The sequence below is a fragment of the Chiloscyllium plagiosum genome, chromosome 18, assembly GCF_004010195.1.
Source record: "Chiloscyllium plagiosum isolate BGI_BamShark_2017 chromosome 18, ASM401019v2, whole genome shotgun sequence".
Classification (NCBI taxonomy): domain Eukaryota; kingdom Metazoa; phylum Chordata; class Chondrichthyes; order Orectolobiformes; family Hemiscylliidae; genus Chiloscyllium; species Chiloscyllium plagiosum.
The window spans coordinates 24751186-24776800 of record NC_057727.1 but is presented as its reverse complement, the minus strand read 5'-3'; the positions used below and the strand labels follow the sequence as shown (position 1 = coordinate 24776800).

At 38.0% G+C, this 25615-nt stretch overlaps 2 protein-coding genes across 4 annotated transcripts in view; one reads left to right on the top strand and one right to left on the bottom strand.

The window, feature by feature from the left end:
* Nucleotides 1-25370, top strand: part of acad9 (acyl-CoA dehydrogenase family, member 9) — a 50452-nt gene extending 25082 nt beyond the window's left edge. For 2 of the 3 annotated variants that reach the window (XM_043707981.1, XM_043707982.1), the window contains exons 9-18: nucleotides 4552-4627; nucleotides 5198-5268; nucleotides 8318-8437; nucleotides 9070-9198; nucleotides 9827-9906; nucleotides 11668-11794; nucleotides 13146-13223; nucleotides 16829-16957; nucleotides 20752-20824; nucleotides 22509-25370. In XM_043707981.1, the coding sequence (XP_043563916.1) occupies nucleotides 4552-4627; nucleotides 5198-5268; nucleotides 8318-8437; nucleotides 9070-9198; nucleotides 9827-9906; nucleotides 11668-11794; nucleotides 13146-13223; nucleotides 16829-16957; nucleotides 20752-20824; nucleotides 22509-22609 (984 nt within the window). In that variant the 3' untranslated portion in view covers nucleotides 22610-25370. The remainder of the gene's footprint in view (nucleotides 1-4551; nucleotides 4628-5197; nucleotides 5269-8317; nucleotides 8438-9069; nucleotides 9199-9826; nucleotides 9907-11667; nucleotides 11795-13145; nucleotides 13224-16828; nucleotides 16958-20751; nucleotides 20825-22508) is intronic. The other variant, XM_043707983.1, reaches the window with a different exon arrangement.
* Nucleotides 23909-25615, bottom strand: part of cfap92 (cilia and flagella associated protein 92 (putative)) — a gene marked incomplete at its 3' end in the record, with an annotated part of 80342 nt that continues 78635 nt past the window's right edge. The window contains exon 18 of the mRNA XM_043708634.1: nucleotides 23909-24001. Coding sequence (XP_043564569.1) covers nucleotides 23909-24001 — 93 coding nt within the window. The remainder of the gene's footprint in view (nucleotides 24002-25615) is intronic.

The window sequence follows — 25615 nt, the reverse complement described above, 5'->3', positions numbered from 1 at the left end:
CCTGACAAACAGCTAGCCTACTTGCTGGACTACAAGTCCGGATCCCTTCCACCTGCCAAATTAGTTTAAAACCCCCCGAAGAGTGCTAGCAAACCTACCTCCCAGGATATTGGTGCCCTTCTGGTTCAGGTGCAACCCGTCCTGCTTGTACAGGTCCCGCCTTCCCCAGAATGCAGTCCAATTGTCCAAATACCTGAAGTCCTCCCTCCTACACCATCCTTGCATCCACGTGTTCAACTGCACTCTCTCCCTATTCCTTGCCTCATTATCACGTAGCACCAGCAACAGCCCAGAGATGACAACTCTGTCCGTCCTAGCTTTTAGCTTCCAGCCTAACTCCCTGAGCTCCTGAATGACCTCCCACCCCTCTTCCTACCTATGTTGTTGGTGCCAATGTGCACCACGATTTCTGGCTACACACCCTCCCCCTTACGGATTCTGAAGACACGGTCCGAGACATCTTAGACCCCTGGCACCCGGGAGGCAACAAACCATCTGGGAGTCTCGCCCATGTCCACAGAACCGCCTGTCAGTCCCTCTAACTATAGAGTCTCCTATAACAGCACTCTCCACCTCTCCTCCTTTCCCTTCTGGGCCTCGGAGCCGGACCTCGTGCCAGAGACCCAGTCACTGCAGCTGTCCCCCCCCAACAGTATCCAAAGCGGTATACTTATTGTTGAGGGGAATGACCACAGGGGATCCCTGCACTGCCTGCTTCCTCCCCTTCCCACCTCTAACTGTTACCCAGCTACCTCTGTTCTCTGGCGTAACTATATCCCTGTAGCTTCTATCTATCACTAATCCTCAGTTCATCCAACTCCAACTCCAGCTCCAGTTCCCTAACGCGGTCTGTGAGGAGCTGGAGCTGGCTGCACTTCCTGCAGGTGAAGTCGGCAGGAGCATCGGTGGTCACCCCTACCTCAAACATCCTGCAGGAGGAATATCCCACTGCCTGTGCTGCCATAACTCTACACTTAGTCTCCAAAACAAGAACACTAAGTAGCTTACCTGTTCAGCTGACTGAGTCCTTTCTTTTTAGGTTAGAGGAGGAGGGAGGGTGGGAGACACCTACACGTGTAGTGTCTCGGGTTCCTTCTCCACTCAAACTTCTTACCTTCCCAGAAGTCCCTGTTGACGACTTCCGGGTTCCCGCTCTTAGTTGAAAAAAAACAGACTGCGAACAATTCTTAATGTAATGCTCTTTTGGTACTGCTCAGAAGACAAATTTAAAAGAGAGACTGCTTTATGTCTGCCTGATTTTCTCATTATTTAATTCTCCATTGTCTCATTATTTAATCCTCTCATGATTTTTATTCTGCATTTATCTTGAAATTTTTGTAATATTTACTTTGCAGAATTTACTTCTCAGTGCTATGTTCTAAAATGTTGATCTCTCGTTCCTGTATGTGCATCTGATTTATCACTTGTCTAACCATATTACTTTTCTGTTCCACTATAATAATTTTTTAAATAAATCCTTCTAAATAAAGTTATTAACCCATCATGTCACTCCTCTACTCAGATACTGCCAATAGACGGTAAGTGGGAGTTCAGGAAACAATCCAGGGTTGTTGATTTATGGTAGCTATTTGATACTGTTTTTGTATGTTCTGTATCGAACATACCAATAAAAAGAGAAAAACAAATCATTTCATGGATTTAATAAACGAAACCCTTTCAATTGCTACTCAACAGGAACTTCCTTTTCTTCTAATTCATTCCCTGACAGTGGGGTAATTCTGGCTCAGCTGACCAATTCCACAGGTGATCGTGTTCTCATTGATAGAAATCCATTGTATGTTATCCCAGGTTGAGCAAGCTCAGGGGTGGTAAATGCTTTGAAAGTGTGTATACCTTTCCTTTTTTAATGCACATTGTGGATCAGATTTCCAAATTATCATCCGGCATGTTGTGAGCAATAAAGGCAGCAGCCACAGCAAATGAATATGGGATAACATTGTGAAAGTGAAATTCAGTTGTGTAGAAAACATTGCACTGTGTTTGTAGCATTGGAGACCGATTCCCATGTCAGACAGCTCATGTTGTCTGCATAAACCAAAGAGTTTGGAAACACAACAATTTGACTTCACAAACATTTTTAAAAAAAATCAGCCAGTAAGTTTGTAGAGATCTCTTGCTTTATTCACTCTTAAAACAGAAAATATTAGCAGAATAGATGGACCTTGGATATCTTCTAATGTACTTGTTCAGAGATGTTACTGTGCAACCTATGGAGGAGCTGGGTCTTTAAACACAGGCCTCCTGTTTCAGAGGTACGGACACTACTACTGCACCACAGACATTTTAAAGATGGGTCTTAGATATTTCTAAATATTCTGTTCAGAGGTATTCACATTAATACAGAGTTATTAAAGAGACTTGAACTAGGTCCCTTGGCTCAAGGCAGGGATACTGCCACTATGCCACAGGAGCCCCCAATATAAATGAGCCCTAGGCTTGGCCATTCAATTACTTGCCCTGAACTGCTTTTGTTTTAGTGGTATTCTGCAAAGTTGGTGGAAGCACAGAGGTGAGTTGCTGGAGGAGTGTGAAACATATTCTTCCATGTGTATGGAGTAGCAGTTGCAGAGCCACTTGCTGTGTAATAAGAGCAGATCATGCACAGGAGGAGGTGAAAAGTGGAAGGAGGGCTCTCTTTAGGAAGCGCAGACAGCAGGATCTTCTGGGAACATGAGTCCTCGATTGGGATGAGCCAGGAACAGGATCTCAAGAGGCTCTGTTTTAGTTTTGTTTCAAACCTGCCAAGTATCTTGTTGTACATGTTCAACTTTGTGATGTCATCATTTAATTTCCTTGCAGCAGAACTGGTGTTAACTTGTCTCTATAGGGAGGTTACATACGAGCTAACCTATCCGTCATCCTAGTTGCAACCCATTGAACCTGATGATTACACCACAAGCTGGTCCCAAATCCTACATAATGCTGTAAAATCAGTTCCATACCAATATCTCAGCTGGTGGTTGAGGGGATGGTCAGATTTCTGTCTATGATTCTCCTCTTTCACCTTGCCTTGTTTTTGGAAGAACTGAGCAGCTGGAAGTTCTTAGCTATCAAAACAGAAAAGGGGTGAGGAGGAGATCAGAAATTCAGTGACTCCCATCTGCAGTTTCATTGCATGATATATTTTAGGGTGAGAATTGGGACTCTGGGGAAGATTTATAAGGCAGCAACTTAACATCGTGCAAGATACCACTGGCTTCAATGCACTCCTGATCATAGAAGACCATTTCCTCCTTACATAGAACAGTACAGCACAGAACAGGCCCTTCAGCCCACGATGTTGTGCCGACCACTGATCCTCATGTATGCACCCTCAAATTTCTGTGACCATATGTATGTCGAGGAGTCTCTTAAATGTCCCCAATGACCCTGCCTCCACAACTGCTGCTGGCAACGCATTCCATGCTCTCTCAACTCTCTGTGTAAAGAACCCGCCTCTGACATCCCCTCTATACTTTCCTCCAACCAGCTTAAAGCTATGACCCCTCATGTTAGTCATTTCTGCCCTGGGGAAATGATATGACCTAGTCCTCTGGTTTTCCCTCATGCTTTTGTTGTATAACATCATCCCATCTGTAAAACAGGAGACTGTATGTCACTGAGTCTGTATTTGGGCAGAGTCTGCCTTTACCAGAAACACTGGGAGATTGGTGTACTGCTTGCTGGTCTGCTTCAAAGCTGTGTTTGGGTGAGCATGAGAATCAAGAGTAAAACATTCAATCACTTGAGCTTGCTTCAGAATTTGAGAAGATCATGGCTGACCCCTCAACCCCACTTTTTTTTTGTCGGCTCCCCACAAGCTGTGTCCTGATATTCGGAGTGAATCCTTAATGTATTGGGGGGAGTTGCCTGGACATTTATGAATGATAACAATTTGCACTTCGACTAAGCAATTATGAATGAGAAGGAAAAAATGTGACAATGTACTTCCATCATCAAGCAGTTTCAAGACTGGAGAATTTGCCAGACCACAGCTAGTCATGTGTCAAGGTTCAACACCAGGAGTTGTAAATATGGTTTTGTGCAACATAAATTGAGATGAAGCACATTTATTGTGGAGAACATAGATCTTACCTGTTTGGCTGATTCCATTTGCTTTGGCATTATTGCAGTCTTCATTGCTGCTCATGGTTATTGTGCTTTATGTGAGTGCATGCCATGGCCTTATGACATAAAGAACAGCTTTACATGGAAACATTGCACTGCTACTTGTAGAAGATGAAGATCATTTAGAAACTAACCTAAACAAACTTATTGAAAGGTTAATACTGTTGCAACAAGGGGATCCTCTGGGGAGAAAGGCATATTGCACCTGGATGCATTTTGTCCCGACAATAGGACAAAATTATCAGAGGTAGTGACCCAGTGGTAGGAAGGAGTGCATAAGGTGACTACATAAAACGTTTTTGTATGTAGTTCATCCAAACAAATTGTTTGTTCATGTTAAATATTGAATAAATTACTCACCCGTGAAAATAAATGAATTAATATTATGCCTTACACAAAACAAATTCTTCTATTCTTTTCCAGGTGGCCATGAGGATCTTGAATAGTGGACGATTTAGCATGGGAAGTGCATCTGCAGGAATGATTAAAAAACTTATTGGTGAGATTACAAAAAATAAATCTTCATAATATACCGACCAAAATCTGAATTAGCATCAACTTGAACCACATCTGGGTCCTACTGCAGAATTTGAGATTTTTTTTTTTAAGTTTAACACTGACGTGACCACCCGTTGCCTATTCCTAGCTGACACATTATTGCAGAGCTTTATTTTAACTTTCAAGATTTTAAGCATTAGTCCTTAAGGCTGCTGAGCTACTTATTCCACTAGTTCATCTGTTCGTACCATAAACAGAGGGCTATTTTACCATATAACAAAAATAGACAATCCTTTTAAATGGGATTCAAGTAAAATCATTATTGTTAGTTGGGGAGAAGTTGAGCATCCCATGGTGCTTTTCAAAGAAGAACAAGGAGTTTTACCAGTTTCCTGATCTGTATCTTCTAAAAATAAATTAACTGGTCACTCCGCTTATTGGGATCATGCTGTGCTACTCCTTTAGTTTACATCGTCGTGATTGTAATTTAGTTACAAGTTGGTGCAGTAATTCTGAGAAATGCAATATATAAAAATTAAAATCTTCATTTTGTTTTTCTTTCTTTTTGTAGAGATGACAGCAGAGTATGCTTGTACCCGCAAACAATTTGACAGAAAATTGAGTGAGTTTGGGCTGATTCAGGTACATTTTCATTCTGCTATTTTTGTAAATCATTGCTTTGTATGACTAGTTGCTTAACAAACTAAAACTTTTGCAACTAAAACTTTTTGTAAATTGTCGTGGAAATTAAATTGACTCGACTCAAATGCTAGCAAGAGCAAAGAAAAAGTTTATTTTAGACCCCTGCAAAGGAACCCGATACATTGGCAAGACGATTCATGTAAAGGGCGCCGGGATAGCTTTCACATATTCCCTGCATACTATAATTCGCTGCTTCTCAACACCTCAAGGTCAGGGACCAGGAGCATTCGAGTTCCTTTCCATATATGGAGTTGTTTTTCTCATTCCTTGACCGTTGATATGATAGTTTAACTGGCCTTGTAAGTCAGCTGTTAGGTCGGTTTAACTGGCCTTGTAAGTCTGCTGTTAGGTCGGTTTAACTGGCCTTGTAAGTCTGCTGTTAAGTCTGTTTGCCTTTACGTTTTTTTCTGTTTGCTTTGTATGACTAGTTGCTTAACAAACTAAAACTTTTGCAACTAAAACTTTTTGTAAATTGTCGTGGAAATTAAATTGACTCGACTCAAATGCTAGCAAGAGCAAAGAAAAAGTTTATTTTAGACCCCTGCAAAGGAACCCGATACATTGGCAAGACGATTCATGTAAAGGGCGCCGGGATAGCTTTCACATATTCCCTGTATACTATAATTCGCTGCTTCTTCTCAACACCTCAAGGTCAGGGACCAGGAGCATTCGAGTTCCTTTCCGTATATGGAGTTGTTTTTCTCATTCCTTGACCGTTGATATGATAGTTTAACTGGCCTTGTAAGTCTGCTGTTAGGTCGGTTTAACTGGCCTTGTAAGTCTGCTGTTAAGTCTGTTTGCCTTTACGTTTTTTTCTGCCTGTCTGCAATACTTGCCCCTAGTTTCAGTCAGGTCCTTACTTCTTTGTTTCCCTATGCTTTTATAGATTTCACAATAAATGTTAATTTTCCATTACATAAATATTGTTTTCTTATTATTTATTATTTTATGAAAGTTGTTAATGTAGCTGTACATTGTCGCATGTTTCCTGTGGCTTTTTAGCATAAACATTTTTTTTTTTCCCCATCTTTTCATGGGATGTGGATCACTGGTCTTGCTGGCACTTATTGCCCATCCCTAATTGTTCTTGGTAAGGTGTCAGAGTGTTACCTTGTTGAACCACTGCAATCCTTCAGGTCAACCTAAACAACAGTTAGCAAGTTACAAAGTACTGTTCGAAAGGAAGTTCCAGGATTTCAACCCAGCAACCATACACTCCTGTCCTATGGATAGTTTCTTACTACTTTTTTAAATTGTGTAAACTTACACAAATGTATAATGTACTAGAACTAATGAAACTGGAAGGTTCCCAAAGAACCTGTCAGACAGGTTTTATATCAGATGCTGAGAGAATCAGAAATGGGGAAACCTTAATCTTCTCAAAGCTATCTGTCACTGATACCTCTGTTCATATACAGTCTTACTTAAATTATACACTACACCATCCTTGTGAAAACCAAGTCCCCCCTTCACACATTGAGACCATCCTTCATTGTTTTCTGGCATTCCCATTATACTAAATGAGACATATTCAGACCAGACCTTCAACTTAAAACTGAGCAGTATCATTGCCAAGCTTCTTACTGTTACGCATTTCTATTGACCAGCAAATTATTTGATTGTGGCTTCTACAGCAAATAACACACTGCCTGATTCGCAAAGCCAGCCCAATTTCTGTGATGTTATTCTCTCTGCTGTGTGGATGAGTGCATCACTGAGAACACCTAAAGCTCAAGGATGCAGCAGTTTGTTTGATCACTATCCCATTCGCTGCCTTAAACATGCAATCACTATCACTGACATACAGAGTTAGCAGTGTATACCATCTGTAAGATATCATCGTAACAAGTTGCTGTGATTCTTTAAACATCTTTCAGTCCTGCAACCTCTCTACCTCCTAGAAGGGCAAAGACAGCACTTGCATTGGGATAACACCATTTGCAGGTTTCCTTTCAAGCCTCTCACCATCCTGACTTGAAACTAAATCACCATGCCTTTATTGCTGCTGGGTCAAAATCCTAGACGTCCCAGATATCTTTGCAGAGTAAGTCAGATTAACTGCAACAAAATACAAATTGAAAACATAGAACATAAAACAATACAGCGCATAACAGGCCCTTCGGCCCTCGATGCTGTGCTGCCTGTGAACTATTCTCAGCTCGTCCCCCTACACTATCCCAAAATCACCCCAAAACATCACTTGACTTATCAAAGATCTAGTGGGCAATATACATTTATATTTTAATGTATCCAGACCAGGCCAAAAGCATATTCCCTAATTGTCATTTTATCCTTTCTTGATTCTTTCACTTGCATAGATCTTATTCACTTAAAAGGAAGTCATCAGACTCTCCTTTTTAGTGGTCTTCAAGTCATCCTTCTGTCTAAATTTTTAGAGATGAAAAAAAACGATCTTGCATTTGTTCAGTACCTTTTATATCCCAGAACCTCAAACTATTTGCCAACTCATTAATTACTTTGCATGATTTGTGTAGGCAGACTAGAGACCTGTAGTCAATGGGTGTTTAAGATGATTTAATTTATTTCTCATCAATACATTTGAATCATTCCACAATATGCATCAAAACTCTGAACTCTTTTAGTCATCTTGGGATTGAGATACCTGGTTACAATACATATAACAATATTATGAAATTGAAACAAACAATAACAAACTGCTGAAGAAACTCAGCAGGTCTGGCATCATCTGTGAAGAGAAATTAGCGTGAACGTTTTGAGTCCTGTGACACTTTTTCAGAACTTTGACAGGAAAGCGATTGCAAAATGTGCCTTTTTTCAGCAATTCTCAAACACCTATAGTTCTTGAGTCATTTGTTTGAATTTTTAAGCTAATTACTGAGTCCATGATTTAAGTTGTGTAATGTTTTGCCATTTTCAGCAGTAGGAAGTGTGTTTTGGTTGTCAGCAGATGATATGAGTCAGTTTACAAGGCAGTTTTCATGTATCGTACAGTTGGGGTTTCTTTTAGGAGAAGTTTACTCTGATGGCAATGCAAGCATACGTAATGGAGAGCATGGCTTACTTGACTGCAGGAATGATGGACCGTCCAGGAGAGCCAGATTGTTCTGTGGAAGCAGCCATGGTGAAGGTAGTGAACTCAAATTTGACATTATGTTTATGAAACATGTTTAAATTGTTCCATTTGTGATTTGTGACATTTGAGCAGGAAGGGGAGCAAGTTATATAAAAATGTCATTTTATTTACGGGTTAGTTTAGATGTGCATACCTTTGTATTTAGTTTTACCATGTCAATAACCAGATATAATGTGGAGACCTGTAAAGTGTCAACTGCATGTAATGTCAAAATACGAACTATATAACTGGATTGAACAACTGTGGATGTGATTAAAATGATCCTTGCCAGACCCCAAGCACAGGTTGGGAGTTAGGAAAAAATATTGCTTTCCTACCATTTTGTTGTCAGTGGCCAGTCGCAGAACATGACATTTTTTTTCAACTATTAATAACAAAATACTGTATTATGGTGTTGCTGTTTTATATTACATACATCACAAACTGATAATTGAGCCACAAAGGACCATCATTGTAACCTTGATCTTTTTTATTATAATTACAACTTCTCCCAAATGTCGTTAAACTCCAACAACTTTTAAAAAGAAAACTTACATTTTTTGCTGCTACGTGTAACTAGTTTCATAACCATGTACACAATGTGTCTTAATTTGGATGATTCCTAACTGAGTCAGTACTTTGGTCAGATTTACAGTTCTGAGGGTGCCTGGATATGCATCAGTGAGGCTCTGCAAATTCTGGGAGGCCTTGGCTATATGAAAGATTACCCCTATGAGCGAATGCTCAGGGATAGCCGAATTCTTCTAATTTTTGAGGTAAGCTAAATGGCCCTAGTTATCATTATGTGCATCAAATCAGCTGAAATGACATTTGACAGCAAGACCTGACCACTCCTAACATCTTGGCACACACATAGTAGTCCATTGTACTGCCCTTCCTAACATAGGGTGCTGTACCAACCTTGTTGGAAGTGGCATGTGCCATTCAAAGTCTTCGTGTATCACATAACACTTGGAGCAGTGATGCCATAGAGCCCGGTCTTTGTGTTTTGTCAGATCAGTGGAGGTTAATATTTCAAATGCATATTGCTAAATCTGAATTTCAGTAAATGGGGTGTTGATGAAAATATAGATCTCTGGAATGGCATGATGTGCATGTTAAACAATAACAGAAATTAATATAAGCATCACTCAATGTGATCAACAGCATGGCTGAAGTATTTGATAGCACTATCAAATTGCCGAAAGCTGACCACTTTGGGAATAGATTTGGATTATACAAAGTATATAATGGATTATGAAGTAGGTGAACAATTAAAATTTGTAATTGTTTTCTACTAGTTGAAGTACAAAATGTATCTCGTAACAGCTATTTTTAACATTTTTATTGGGCTGCTTCTATGATCTTTGAATGTATCGATTTCATTTTTTCCATGTATTGCAGGGGACTAATGAAATTCTCCGGATGTATGTAGCCTTGACTGGTTTGCAGCATGCAGGAAAGGTCCTTACCGAGAAAATAAAGTATGTGGGCCTTAAGTAATTTTTGCTTTGACTTAAAGATTCTCCTTTTCAACTACATCCCAAAACTAATCCATGCTTGCCCAGATACTGTGAATTGGATGTGCAGAATTTGTTGCACTTACCTTCATATTGAGACAACTATGAATAATGTTGCATAGACCTTTGTCTCTAGTTTACTGAACCTTGATCCTAGTGCTGGTGTAGCTTATTATACTAATTTTAACCATAAATGTTTAATTTTACCAATTTCTCTGAAAAAAGGAAATTGAAGCTGATTCAAGATGTGTTTAATCTATAATTGCAGCATTGGTTAACATTCAAACTGGTGGAAATCACAAAATAAAGTGAAATTCCTGGAGAAGGGCCAGATTAAGACTTACAATAATAAAACACAATGGAGGTTGAATTTTGAACCTAACAGAAGCCAAAAATGCAACTTTATTACAATAATTTACAAAATATGATTGTGTAACAAAGATTAAAAATTTTGTGAAAGTGTTGAATGGTGTTGGTGCAGTTCTTGGATGACAGTTCCATTAAGAATTCATGAATTCTGTATCAAATGAAAATGTAAGGATGCTAAAGTAAGGAATTTAGGGTAAATGGGCTAATACTTGAAGTTTTCATTTCATTATTTTGAGACCTGCATGGATTGAGGAAGTTCAGTATTTCCAATATGTTAAATACATTGAACATGTATACTGTGTCATTGGAGTGTGGGATGAAGGAGCTGCTGCCTACAAAGAGGAGTGTGTTCTTTCATATCTATTTTTGATAAGTGTGAAAATTTCCTTTCTCTTAGATTTTTTTGGACCCATTGTAGAAACACTTGATGTCCTATTTTAAAAGTTGTTGAAAAAGAATTTTGTTTAAGTATCTACCTCCCTGATGCGCAGTTGCATTATTATTGATCAAAATGAAAGACCATAAGTGATATAAGATGACCACTTAATGTAGTTAACTGTTTTACCATGTTTCTAAGTTACAGAATAGTATTATGGACTGTGTGCTTAAAACAAGAAGCAAACCACAAACTTAAAATTAACAAAATTGTTCATATTTCTCTTGACTATAGATTAATGCCCTGAACTGTTTAGTTAATAACTTTAGATTCCAGTAATTGCACCATCATATTTGAAGTTTTAATGAAGTTGATACTTTTGGGATAAAATTAACAATAAACACTTTGGCCTTCTATTCAGAAGGCTGAGAGTGAAGCGTTAATACAGAATTTAAAAGCATTCCTACCTTGATATTTGATGCACAAGAACACAATTGTGAGCAGCTCAAGCATACTCTGCCATTTGATAAGATCATAGCTGGTCTGATTGTGACCTCAACTTCCCTTTCCTGTCTGACATAATTCTTGAGTTCATTGCTGATCAAAAATCTATCTAACTCGGCCTTCAATGACCCAGCCTCCCAGTGCTCTCTGGGAAATAGAAGTACGCAAACTAAGCAACCTTCTTAGAGAAAAAAACTCTTCCCCTTGCTGGTAAAGGGGTACCACTAATATTTAAAACCGTTATGCCAGACTGCGCCCCCCCCCCCATCAAAAAAAAAGCAACATCATTCCTCAACCAGCAGCACTGGACAAGATTAATTTATTCATCGTCCATCCCATTCCAGTTTATAGTCATCCAGTTTGCAAGGTCCTTGTGCACTGTTACATGTGTAACAGTATAACTTTAAATTTATTGGCATTGAAGTTCGATTTATTTTTGTTGAACATTTTGTCACAGTTTTTGTGGTTCCTTTCAGAGCGATGAAGAGAGGAAACATTGGAGTAGTTTTGGAACTTTTAGGAAAAAGATTAGGAAGTACCTTTTTCAAAGAAGTGGATTATGGTCTCACTGGCAAAAATGGTGTCGTGCACCCCAGTTTGGAGGTACTTATCGCTATAAAATTACTATTACTGGTCTTAGTCTAAAACTGATTTGTCTTGGAATATAATTTTCCATTTGTCATCTCAATAATTAATAGAACCAATATTCAGTAGTTACTCAGCATCTTGAGAGAAGCACACAGATCTCCGTCAAAGATTCTCATGTGCAGTCAGATAAACCAGCTGACGACGAGTGACTGTATTTTGAACTTGAACTTCACATAATTTCAGAGGAGGAGCCCATGTGACCTCTTGTGCCCCTGCTGAGTTGCTTAAAAAACAGTTCAGATATTCCTCAAACCTTTTTCCATTTCCCTGCAATTGTTTTTTTTCTCTTGGCTTTCCCCTTTGAAAGCCATGATTGAATGTGCCTCCACCAAATGCTAACTTTCAGGCTCATATACTAACCATAGCTGACATACTTGCATCATTTCCTTAGCTGCAAAAGTCATTTTCATATTCATTTCAGGTAACATAAAGGCAGAGTGCCTGGTGATACAACTTTGTCAGCCATTGTCTGCGAGGCAGGATTATGCTGGAACATTACAACCTGCCCTACATCGCCCCTTCCATGATGCTAATAGTAAATTTCCATCATGTAGTTGGTTAAAAATATAAGATACTATATTTTAAAAGTTACAGGCAATGCCCTGGCTATTGATAACCTGCATCTAAACATTTTTGATTTGGATACATGGCAGAGACACTGGCAATTTTTGGGAAGGTTTTTGTTTACCTCCTGTATGTCCTGTGATCAGTTTGTAAAGAACTGGTCTGCAATATTATAACATGACAACATGCAATATTATAAATCAGTTCTTTTTGAAGATTTCCCTGTTTTGCGTAAATAGAAGTTCCTTGTGTGAAGGTTGATTTGAAGTCTTCCATGTATGCCGATTAGTTTCCACATGTGGGTACCCAGCTGACTCAAAGGAAGTAACGGTATTTGGAATTAGGCAGGCACCGCCTATTTTAGTAATAAGATGAATTATATTGCAGAATTTGGGTTATCTGATTTATTTTTCACATGGTTACATTCTGTTAAGATCCAGTCATTTTTCACTAACTTGATTGAACTTAATCTACCACCCAGAAGAACTGTGCAGCTAATATGTGTGTGTGGAATTCTGAAAGGTGTTCGATAAAATATCTTATATTAAGCCTGTTTACAAAACTGACAACCATTAGATGGAAAGAGATAGCAATGCAGTGTCATGAATACAGTGTCATGTCATTGCAACCAAATAGTGTTTTCCAAATGTTTGGCATACCATCCTTTTTGTGATTAAAGGTGATAGAGACAGTAAAGTTGTGAACATATATTAAAGGAAATACTTGAATTTTTTTCCTACAGGACAGTGCCAAAAAATTGGAAGAGAATGTGTATTATCTGGGAAGCACAGTGGAAAACACATTGTACAGATATGGCAAGGTAATTAGGACGTGGCTGTTATTTAAGAGCAAAGCCATGTTTTGGAGGTATAAGTATCTTAAAATAACATTTTATGTTATTAAATGATACAGTACACAGTTCATTGAATAAATGCAGTATTTTATTCTTGTTGGGATGGGTAACTTTTATATTAAAAAAAATTATAAACCTGTTTTGGGCATGAAAGATTTGTCTTGAGGGCCACAATGTAGTGACCACAATCTGGATTTACATATTTGATTTTAAATATGTGTGTACGCACTTACAGTTGAGAGAGTTTACTTTTAAAAAGCAATCAGTTTTTTAAAAAAGTAAAATTGTCTGGACGGAGAGAGTACACAGATATTAAAATATATATAAAATTTCACATGCAAGCACATACATAAAGTGCATTTATTTTCTTTAGGAATAACCAGAGAGCACTTTTTTTAATAAAAGAGAAAATACCTTCACAAAGAATGAATATCTTTACAGGAAAATTGTCTCTCAGAAATGAAGTTATGAATGACATGTGAGAAATGGTCCTTGCTGTCCTTACCTACTTTACCATGCGGCATTATTATTTTGATATATATTTTGGTTTGCAGAATGTCCAGTTCAATTGTTTAGTGCTCAAAGTTCGGTCTTGTTGGGATGGGTCACTTAAGAAAAAATATTTATCAACCTGTTTTGGGAATGAAAGATTTGTTCTTGAGGGCCACAATGTAGTGACCACAATTTATAATTACACATTTGATTTTAAATATAAGTGTAAGAATTTACGGTTGAGAGATGAATTATACAGTCCAGTTCAATTGTGTGAAATACTGGACTTCACTTTTTGTTCACTTAGGTCTTGTTTAAGAGAACAATTCCTGAAAAGAAAGCAGCAAGTGTAGGGCAAATTGAATGAGAAACTGACCAGTTCAGGGCAGACTATTTGCAAGGAGCAAATGATAAAAAGAGAAACTAGTAGTAAAGCCACAACCAAAAAGAGTGTGCAGACATTAGACTCAACGATTGAAATAAACCAGAAACTCCTTGTCAGAGAGATGTACAGCATGGAAACAAACTCTTCGTTCCAACTTCTCCCTGACGACCAGATATCCCAACCCCACCCCAGGGAAAAGACTTTGTCTTAGTTAAATTAGTTTCTTTTAAAACTGAAAATCATTGCATCCGGGAGGAATGCAGCCACAGGGGAAGGGATCTTTTTTAAATTATCTACACTGCAACTAACTGGGGCTGGCTGTTGTGTGGGGGTTGGGCGGTGGTGCATAAAGGAGTTTCAGTCCATCTGATCTTAGCCAGAAAATTTATACTTTGGGATTTCCTGTCTGGAACTGTAACAAATTAGAGAACATCATGAAGGGTCTGGTGTGTAGTATAAAATGTGTAGAAACCAATAGACTCTCTTTACAAGTATTGCATCCTGAAAAAGTGGCCCAGTAATGATCTTTACAATCTGTAATAATCTGGTTCTGGGTGTTGGGGGGGAGCTGCCTGGATGTTTATGAATGATAACAATTTGTACTCTTACTAAGCAATTATGTATTCCATCATCAAGCAATTTCAAGACTGGAGAATTTGTCAGACCACAACTAGTCATGTGTCAAGGTTCAACATCAGGAGTTGTAAACATGGTTTTGTGCAACATAAATTGAGATGAAGCACATTTATTGTGGAGAACATAGAATCTTACCTGTTTGGCTGATTCCATTTGCTTTGGCATTATTGCAGTCTTCATTGCTGCTCATGGTTATTGTGCTTTATGTGAGTGCATGCCATGGCCTTATGACATAAAGAACAGCTTTACATGGAAACATTACACTGCTACTTGTAGAAGATGAAGATCATTTAGAAACTAACCTAAACAAACTTATTGAAAGGTTAATACTGTTGCAACAAGGGGATCCTCTGGGGAGAAAGGCATATTGCACCTGAATGCATTCTGTCCCGACAACAGGACAGAATTATCAGAGGTAGTGACCCAGTGGTAGGAAGAAGTTGCCCTGGAGTCCTCAACATTGACTCAGGATCCTATGAAGTCTCATTTCATCAGATTAAACTGTTCAAGGAAATGTCTTGCTCATTCCCATCTGCCAGCCCTCCTGGCTGATGAATTTTGAATATTCCAAGTTGAACATGAGTTGAAAACAACAGAGTGTGGCAAGGGCATAGAATTTGCTCTGGTTAGGGTGTATCAATGACCATCACTGAGTGTGGCTTGGTCACTCTGCTATTGACCAAGCTAGACGAGAGTTAAAGGGCATAACTGCTGCATGCTCTGCAGCAAGCACTGAAGTAATAATCTTGGGAAAAGCATTTGCGACCCCATCCACATTGTGGAAGTAGGCCATTCAACCCCTTGAGTCCATACTGACCCTCTGAAGAGAAGCCTACCCAAACCCACTGCCGCACTATCCCTCAACATTGTGCGATTTAGCAAACCTGCACATCTTTGGACATCCTGACCAACGTACTTGACACAGATGCTTCTATCCATCTCCTTATTAGCAGTAGTAACTACCACACATTCTTGTAGAGACAAAGTCTCATCTTCAAGTTGAGGGTGCCTTCCATCATGTATGTTGTATAACAGTATCAGCATGCTACATAAGTGGGCATCATCACAGAATTGCAATCAATCATAAATCCTAACCTCATAGCTTAGGATAACAAAAATCTATCTATCTTTGCACCGAGGGTGGTCGGTGCCTGATATGCTTTGCCAACAGAGGTAGTAGAGGTAGGCATGATAATGTCATTTAAGATACATCTAGACAGATACATGAATGGATGAGCAGCAAAAGGATACAGGCCCTTAGAAAATAGGTCATAGGTTTAGATAGAGGATCTGGATCAGCGCAGGCTTGGAGGGTCGAAGGGCCAGTGCTGTGATTTTCTTTGTTCATTACCTTAAAAACATTGTGAGCCTGCTCCCATCAACTTTTCTGGAAGAATGTCCCAAAGACAGTTTTCTCTGAACAACTGCTGCTGCCAGACCTTCAGTGTTCCTGCAGCAATTTGTTTTGTTTGTGAATGTATCACCTATGATTCTATCTAGTTGTAAGAGATTTATTATAATTGGCTATAGCAATAGCAAAAGCATATGAAATTGGATGCATAGCTAGGATGATCCAATCAATATAATACAAAAAACTAGTCTTCCTGTATAATATTTTGCTTTGACATTATCTACATTGCCGTGTCTAGTTATAGTCTCCTCACATGGCCTATGTCATGGCAGCATGAGAAGTGGTTAAGAGATAGACTACAAAGTCTGATCTAGTTTAAAAAATGCTTCTTTAGCACAGTAATTTGGAGAGCTTTGGCCTTTTTTTTTACTCAAGTGTCCGTCTTGGGGAATTTTGTTTGTGGTTAAGCTAACAAAGTAATTTGATTCTTTGCATGTGTATGAACTATCTGATTTGAATTGTAGAACATGTTGCATAAACATAAAGAATAATTAATTATGGGGAAAAAGCAAAATGTTTACTTTTCATACTGTAGTTTTTTAATTCTTTTCATATTTAACCAAACTACATTTAAGAGATTGTAGTGAGTAAACCTTTGCTACATTTCTGTTGAAGTTTCTCAAAAATATTGTGCCTCTTCCTCTTCAGACAATAGTAGAAGAGCAATTAGTAGTGAAGAGAGTGGCTGATATTCTCATTAACATTTATGCCATGACGGCAGTTATCTCAAGAGCTAGTCGTTCTATCAGCATTGGCCTTCGCAATCATGACCATGAGGTAGGTCCATACTATATTCAGTGAAAGTCAGTCACTTTAAATCACAGAGACCATCTGAATTATATTCCATTTCTGAAATTCTGACACCAAAACCTTATTTTCATGAAGCATTTTAAATATTTAAAATTGCAATATGCACTAATTGTGCAGCGTTTTACTTTGAGCGAGATAGTCTTAGAGTAAAAGGAAAAGAAGTTTTGAAAAATTATGTGTAAAAAGGAATCTTTTCTCTGTTTCAACGGTTGCTGAATGCATCCAGATTAAGTCTCGTGGGAGAAGGAAAGCCGTTGTCTATAAAGTTCACATTAAGCCAGCAGTCATATCTGATTATTACAGATGGTCTGTTGCTGTGAAATTTAATTGGGACTTATTTTCATTGTTGTTCCAATGCAAAATCTTTTAATTATGGCCAGTTTATGACCTACCAAAGATTAAATGGGTTGTGAAATTAATTTTTTTAAATTAATGAGGGAAGAAATAATGAAGTCACAGGGAAGTGAGGGCATGGAGGAAAATTAAAACACTTTGAACATATTGGGCCAAAAAAATTCACTTTTTTCCTTATAAGCATTTTTAGATCTGTCATTCTAAGTGTATTTCATTATGTAGGTCCCTTTTGAATTTCTCTTCCATTCTTAATTTGACAATTATCTGCCCAAAAGTAACCTAGTTTTAAATCTGCTTCTATGTCTAAATGGTTTCTGGGGAGTGAACAGGCAGCTAGCCTGGGATAAATTGTTCAATGTTTTGTTTCTTTAAGTTACACACAATAATTCCTGGCTTCTGCTCAATGTGTCCCCCAACTGGGCAGGCAAAAGATTGCAATTCAGTGTGGCAATGGGGGAGGCAGGAATAGAATTCCAGATATAAAACCTTTTTTTTTTTGAAGAGTTTATAGTAGGAGGAACACCTACTGCCCAACATTCCAACACAATAGCATTATTGTAGCCCAAAAAATAATCTTGATTTAACAATGACTATGTTCCATTTATTTCATTAATTTCCTGCTATTGCCTATGTGGTACATAGAGTCGTAGAGATATACAGTATGGAAACAGACCCTTCAATCTGACCCGTCCATGCCGACTAGCTATCCCAACCCAAACTTGTCTCATCTGCCAGCACCCGGTCCATATCCCTCCAAACCCTTCCTATTCATATACACATACAAATGCCTCTTAAATGTTACAATTGTACCAGCCTCCACCACTTCCTCTGGCAGCTTATTGTGTACACGTACCACCCTCTGCGTGAAAAAGTTGCCCCTTAGGTCTCTTTTATATCTTTCCCCTCTCACCCTAAACCTATGCCCTCTAGTTCTGGACTCCCCAACCCTAGGGAAAAGACTTTGCCTATTTACCCTATCCATGCCCCTCATAATTTTGTAAACCTCTATAAGGTCACTCCTCAGCCTCCGACGCTCCAGGGAAACAAGCCCCAGCCTGTTCAGCCTCTCCTATAGCACAAATCCTCCAACCCTGGCAACATCTGTGTAAATCTTTTCTGAACCCTTTCAAGTTTCACAACATCTTTCCGATAGGAAGGAGACCAGAATTGCACGCAATATTCCAACAGTGGCCGAACCAATGTCCTGTACAGCCGCATTACAATATACCATATTTTTGGAAACAAAAGTACATCCTCCTAACCTTTGTGCTGATCTTGCCAAATCATTGCTGTCAATTATTAATTCTTCCTTTATGAAACTGATATTTATTATAATTTAGTCAATTATTATTCACCAGTTATACATGTTCCAACTGATACTTTTCTTTTTAATCCTCTAGATCACATTTGCTGTGATTCATCTGGATGACTGATTATTGAGTTTTCTTATTCATTTGTATGAAATGGACCAATCCCTAGATGCCTCTGAGTTGGTAGTTGTTCAGTGGGCTACTTTTTCAAATTCAAATGCTAAGAATGTAAGAACCAGGAGCAGGAAGGCCATCTGGCCCTTCAAGTTTGCTCTGCCATTCATGGCTGATCTTTTTGTGGCCTCAGCTCCACTTACCCTTTCTCTCACTATAAGCCTTAATTCCTTTGCTGTTCAAAAATTTATCTATCTTAGCTTTAAAAACATTAAATGATGAAGCCTCAACTACTTCACTGGGCAGGGAGTTCCACAGATTCACAACCCTTTGAGTGAAGAAGTTCCTCCTGAATTCAGTCCAAACTTGTTCCCACTAATTTTGAGGCTGTTACAGTTTCACTCACCAGTGGAAATGACCTCCTGCTTCTATCTTATCTATTCCCTTCATAATTTAATATATTTCTATAGGATCCCATCTCATTCTTCTAAATTCCAATGAATATAATCCCACTCTACTCAGTCTCTCCTCATAAGCCAACCCTGTCAACTTCGGAATCAACCTAGTGAACCTCCTCTGCACTCCCCTCTAGTGCCAGTACATCCTTTCTCAAGGAGACCAAAATTGCAAGCAATACTTCATTCGATTATCTGATGAAGTACTTTTCGTCCATGTCGTTTGGATAATCAAGGTTACTCTGTATTAATGCAAATGGCCCAATTCATATTGTACTGGACAAAATAGTGACAACCATTTTCTGATTGGTTAAGGATTGCCCTGAGAAACTAATTAGTCAACCGGCCTGGGTTTAAAGCTTAAACAGAGCTTGGCAGTTTACTGTCAGTCATCATTACTGGTGCATTCTGCAATGTAACATCTTTACAAATCAAATTCCACCTGCCAGCCAAAAATTACACTTCTCTCATACAGTATAAATATTTCCCTATTGTTATTTCTTGCAAATTGTCCTGATGAATACCAGACTAAAACTTTAACAAGGTTTCAGTTTCTTTTTAATACTCCAACTAGGTAAGTGAGCTGATAATGACTTTTTTTCTTAAGCCTACAAAGTCCTCCGTTATGTTTTGTGCTTTTAAACTGTTAGTTTACTTCAGTTCATTTTAAATGCCTGGTTGATTTTCTGTCAAATAAATGGTGGATATTTTATCCATAATTCAATATAGTCCTCCTTATAGAGCAGATAACTAAAGGAATCAGTGGTGTGTCATACTTGGTTCCCTTCTTACGTTTGAACAGTTATGCCTGTTAGAATTTGTAGGACTTCCAAATAATAATTTTAATTTATTCAAATAATTGCAAGCTGTACTTGTGTCCAATCAAAAACTTGCAAAGTAAATCACCACCTATCCTGATTCCTAAAATTAAATATTTTGAAGAACTGTTTTTATTTAATAAACACACATGATGTAAATTAGATGCCATCAGAGACTATGCACAAGAACATGAACTGCAGTGAACCATTTTTATGATGACAGGAAATACAATTTGACAGGTGAAGAGATAATGTTGGGAAGATTGAGGATATAGAAGCGGGTATAGTAGATTTATTAAATAAGTGGGCAAGTCACAAAATAAAACAGATCCTAATTTTCTGGAGATTGATAATAGATGTAAAATTACAAAGAGTCAGTTAAAGCATTTATCACAGGTAAACTTACCAGCCATAAATATAGTTTCTGTCACAATGCTGATTCAAATTGAAGTTACTATCCAGTTCTTTCCAAAAATTATGCAAATTTTTTCATTAATAAATTTTAAACACGTTTGTTTGATATTTAGTTTACAGTGGCTGCAGGAGTTGAATTCAGTATCTCTTTTGAATCATATGCTTTTTTCCATTTCTGAAAGCATGCTTTAATGCTTTCCACAGGAGTAATAGAGAGACAGACAGCATCTGCTTCCTTTTTGGTTTGACATTATTTCCTGAAGGCTTTTCCAGATGTTCTCTGTTTCTCTCACCAGGTTTTACTTGCCAACACCTTTTGCTCTGAGGCCTATTTCCGGAATAATTACCTCTTGGCTCAATTACAGAAAAGTGAGTTATTTCATTAATTAATTGATGGCAGTTGCTGCTAAGAACTGACTGTCTATTTCATGTGCATAAAACAGACCTTGGCATTTTGTTCTGAAACTAAAATCTGTAATCTGTGGTAATATAACTTAGGATATTTCCAATTACAAAGTTTAAACAATGTAAAACTAATATCCCATTTTAACTGAAAATAAAATAATCCAGATTTTGAGAGGCTGATTTGTGGCTGGTGTCCCTTGTGCATAAAGTATCCAGTGTAACTGTGCTGCAGGATGAATTAACTAAGCATTTATTCTGCACAAGTTATCTAGCTTCCATCACTTACATCGGCTGGAGAACTATTGAAGGTGAAAAGTAGTAATAATGAATATTATGAAATTCACAATGAAATGATTGATTTTAAAGATGAAAAGATGTGGAGAATTACTTGAAACGGAAAGCATTCTTTTCATTCCTTCCTATTCTGCCCAATTAAAAATAACCACCTTCCTGGCAGAGGAATCAGAAGTGTCATATTTCTTCTCATAGCAATTATATTTTAGATCCTTGTTATCAGAAACAGTCGTTGGTAAGTTATAGAATGACCTATTGTGTTCTCAATCTCTGCAGCAGAATACCAATCCAAACAGGGACACACTGTGAAAATGTAGCTGGCTACTGTTGTGTATCCAGCCAGCACTAGGTGCCATGATTTTGGCATCATTGCATTGGATTACAGGTTAAAGCATCTGCAATATATGAATTAATGAAGCTCTTATAGAACACACCAGATGATGTAAATTAGATGCCATCAGAGACTATGCACAAGAACATGAATTGCAGTGAACCATTCTTATGATGATAGGAAATACAGTTTGACAGGTGGAGAGATAATGATGTTGGGAAGATTGTGAGGATCTAGAAGGTAACAGTTATGAGGAGGGGCCAGGCCATGAAAGAGTTTGAAAAACAAAACTTCAAAATCGAGGCACTGTTTACTTGCTGAATGACTTGGATCTCAGGTACTGTGTGACAAGTGAACAGTACTGTACTTACACTAAGTCATAGTCAGGGTTGCCTTAATTTAAGGAAGGTAGAATGTGAGTTAGAATAATCAAGACTAGTGTTAGTAATGACATGGATGAAAATGTCATCATGATTAGTTGATGAAATGTCAGTAATACTGAGTTGGAAATAGGTGGGTCTTCGGTAAATATCCAAAAACAGATCTGCACTAAAACGAAGGTTAAATATAACACTCAGGTTGCAGACCGTCTGGTTCAGCCTCAAAGGTGCCAGAGAGAGGGGTAAAATTATTGATGATGGATCAGTGTTGGATTTTAGTTTAGTAGTCTGGTAATTTAGACTTGGCAGAGAGGGTGTCAAATGTTGGGAGCAATGTAGGGTGTCATCATGTATATATGGAAGTTGTTGCATATTCAGATGATATTGTCAAGTGGATGTCGATGAGAAATAGGAGGGGTCCAATAGTACCTTATTGATGGATGCTAAATATAAATGTACGTGAAGGGAAAATAAGCCACTTGGTGATTCTCTAGCTACAATTAGATAAGAATGGAACCAGTCAAGTGCAGTACCATTCAATTGGATAATTTTTTAAGATGATAATGTTATTAATTGTAACATAAGCTGGAATTAGCTGCATTTCTCCCTAATATATTTGCAATTTTTTTATTTTATCATTTAGATTCTTCCGAAAATCTTGACGACAGCATTAAGAAAATAGCACAGCAAGTGCTGGATAAGAGATCATATATCTGCTCACATCCACTTGACCGAACGTTTTAGAACATATGATCATAACTGACTAAATTTCTAAGTGTGTGCATACAATATGGATATTAATGGCAAGCACTAAAACTAGAATTGAACTGTAAAATTATGAAATACTTTATAAATTGTTTTGCAATATCATTCAGCACTTGTATTAACAAGTTTGAAGCAATCCTTAAAAAAAATTACTTCAGTGGTAAAAATGATTGAAAATTCATTACGGCTCAATATTCAAATGCAGCAGATATCAGTTTTATCAATGAAATGTACAAAAACACAGTCATACATGATCAGGTCAGCTGCATGTCCATTTCTGTTTTTGGAGTGGATTAGAGTACTTCTGTCGCAGGCTTGTTTGTTTGGAACAGGTGGGTCTTCTCCATTTCCTCATTGCGTGGATTGAGTTTAGGATTGTAAATACACGTGTGCTTATTGCAATATACACTGAAGAAAGACAGTGTAAAAATGGGTTAATATGAACTATACAAAATCAATGAAGTATGGCATTAGTGTAAGCTAAAGAAATCATTACAGGCTTCATCCAGCGATTGAGACTATTTGCTAAATTGGGAAATTAGAGTAGTAGGAAACTGAAATGAAGTGACAGCATCTGAGCTCATAACGTAACACCTCTGGATCTGAGACCAGTGTTAAACTATCTTACATTTACCGAGGATAAAAACTTTCTCTCTGGTTATTTGGATCTTTGCTTTGTTCACTGATTATAAACTGTTGGCCTCTGCTGGTATTTAAGACCAATTAGTGGCAGGCTCTGATCAATTAACTAATGTACTTATCTGTTTCCCAAGAGGCTGCCAACAGAGTTCATCAAATTCTTCAAAGCTGAGATTTAAAGTTCCTTTTACTCTGGACCAAAATCCTAGAACGTCTTTCTTAACAGCAATACTTCCACAAAGTGGAATGCAGTGGTTGTAGCTCAACACCACTTTTATTATAACCAAGGATGAACAAAACTGATATTTTACTCTATTTTCCCATTGCCTCTTCTATAGGCAATTGCTTAATCAGAAATTGCTCCCGTTAGCGTGCAATGTTATAGCTGTTGTTCTGATTACTTGCTTCTCACTAAGTGCCTTACCATTAATGAGGTTGCATGAATTACATGTAACTTTCAAAAGTTAAGCCAATTAATTTTGTGATTATTATTATAAAGTTTCAAATCAATTTTACCAAAGCGTCAGTATTATAGTTATGGTTCTCTTACTTGAAGTCATTTCCTTTGAGATCAGCGAACTTTTTGTGCTCCATGTCGTACCGAGGAATTATATTTGCATTTATTTTCCAGCTACGGTTAGCAGTTAAACCAGGGGCAAATCCTTTAGTGACTTCTGGTTGTTGTGGGGCTTTATAGTTTATTAAATCTCCAACATCTGAGTAAGTTATTTGCTAGAGCAAAAATAATACATAAAATTGAAGGCAAAATCAATTTATGATTAAAGTCTATCTTTTTAAAAAAATGCTGCATGCATAAGCAGTTCTATGCTTGGGGGAACATTGAGAAATGTAAAGACTTCCAGAAATGTGTGTTCCACATTTCAGTATCCAGTATTTAATATGTTGTTTGTCTTGTTAAACCTCTATATTCATCATTATCAATATTGATTGATTGATAATATACATCTCAACAATTTGCTTCTATGAAACAGCTTGAACGTAAGGAAAAAACACTAAGGAAGCCAAATGGGAAATATCAGGAAGTGTGAGCAACAGTTGGAATATAGAAATTGGTTTTTGGAGGAGAATATGGGGGAATATTCAATTGTAACACTTCGGCAGCTGAAGAGGTAATGGTGAGATGGAAGGGAAGGCAAACAGAAATGGCCAGAACCAGGAAGAGTACAATAGTCAGTTTGAAACAGGATTAAGCCTCAGGGAAGGGGAAGATTACAATAATTTAATCACAAGTATTGTCACTTTAAATGTGTTTCCTGGGAATTAGTTGGGTGAGTGATATTTATGCCAAGAACAGGATACAAGCAAGAGAATTTTGGATAAGCTGATTATGAAATGTGGAGGCTTGGAGGCCACTAGGACATCGTTGAAGTTATGGAACCTGAAGATAAAACAAAATGGATGAGTGTTTCAGTAGTAGATAGGCTGAAGCAGTGTGGAAATCTGCTACAACAAATGTTGCTGAATTTAGATAACATTTGTGATAGTATAAAGGGTCGGAAGTCTATCTTGGAATAGTGAAAGGTTATAGTCAGGTACAGTAGATATTTTCTAATCAACCAATTTGCATGTGGAGTCTGATGGTATTAAACATCCTGACTCAGTGATATTTCCAAATATCACTGACAGCCGTGAGAGATGACAATGTAGTGTATACAGAATTAGGAATCAAGTTATTTTGAGGAGATTGTAAATGAATACTACTTCCTTCAGAATTATCAATCTCGCATAAGCTAACATTAAAGACCAGGGAGGAATGTTGGTCTGTAATTTGCTGGAAATGGAGTATGGAAGGCAATGGGTCACTCCAGTCAATGAGGTGGGCTTCGAGGAAAGCATGAAGGTAAACAACACACTGGAAATAAACAAGTATATAATTAGTGCAGAAGGGAGTCTGGGGAAGGTTTAGTTTTGTGGGGAAAAACTGCACAAATTATGAATGTGAAAAAATAGCCTTGAGACTGGCCTGAATCCCAATTCAAACTAGTCCAACCTGCCAGCACCAGGCCCATATCTCTACAAACCCTTCCTATTCGCATACCCATCCAAATGCCTCTTAAATGTTGCAATTGTACCAACCTCCTCCACATCCTCTGGCAGCTCATTCCATACACGTACCACCCTCTGAGTGAAAAAATTGCCCCTTAGGTCTCTTTTATACCTTCCCCCTCTCACTCTAAACCTATGCCCTCTAGTTCTGGACTCCCTAATCCCAGGGAAAAGACTTTGTCTATTTATCCTATCCATGCCCCTCATAACTTTGTAAACCTGTATAAGGTCACCCCTCAGCCTCTGACGCTCCAGGGAAAACAGCCCCAGCCTGTTCAG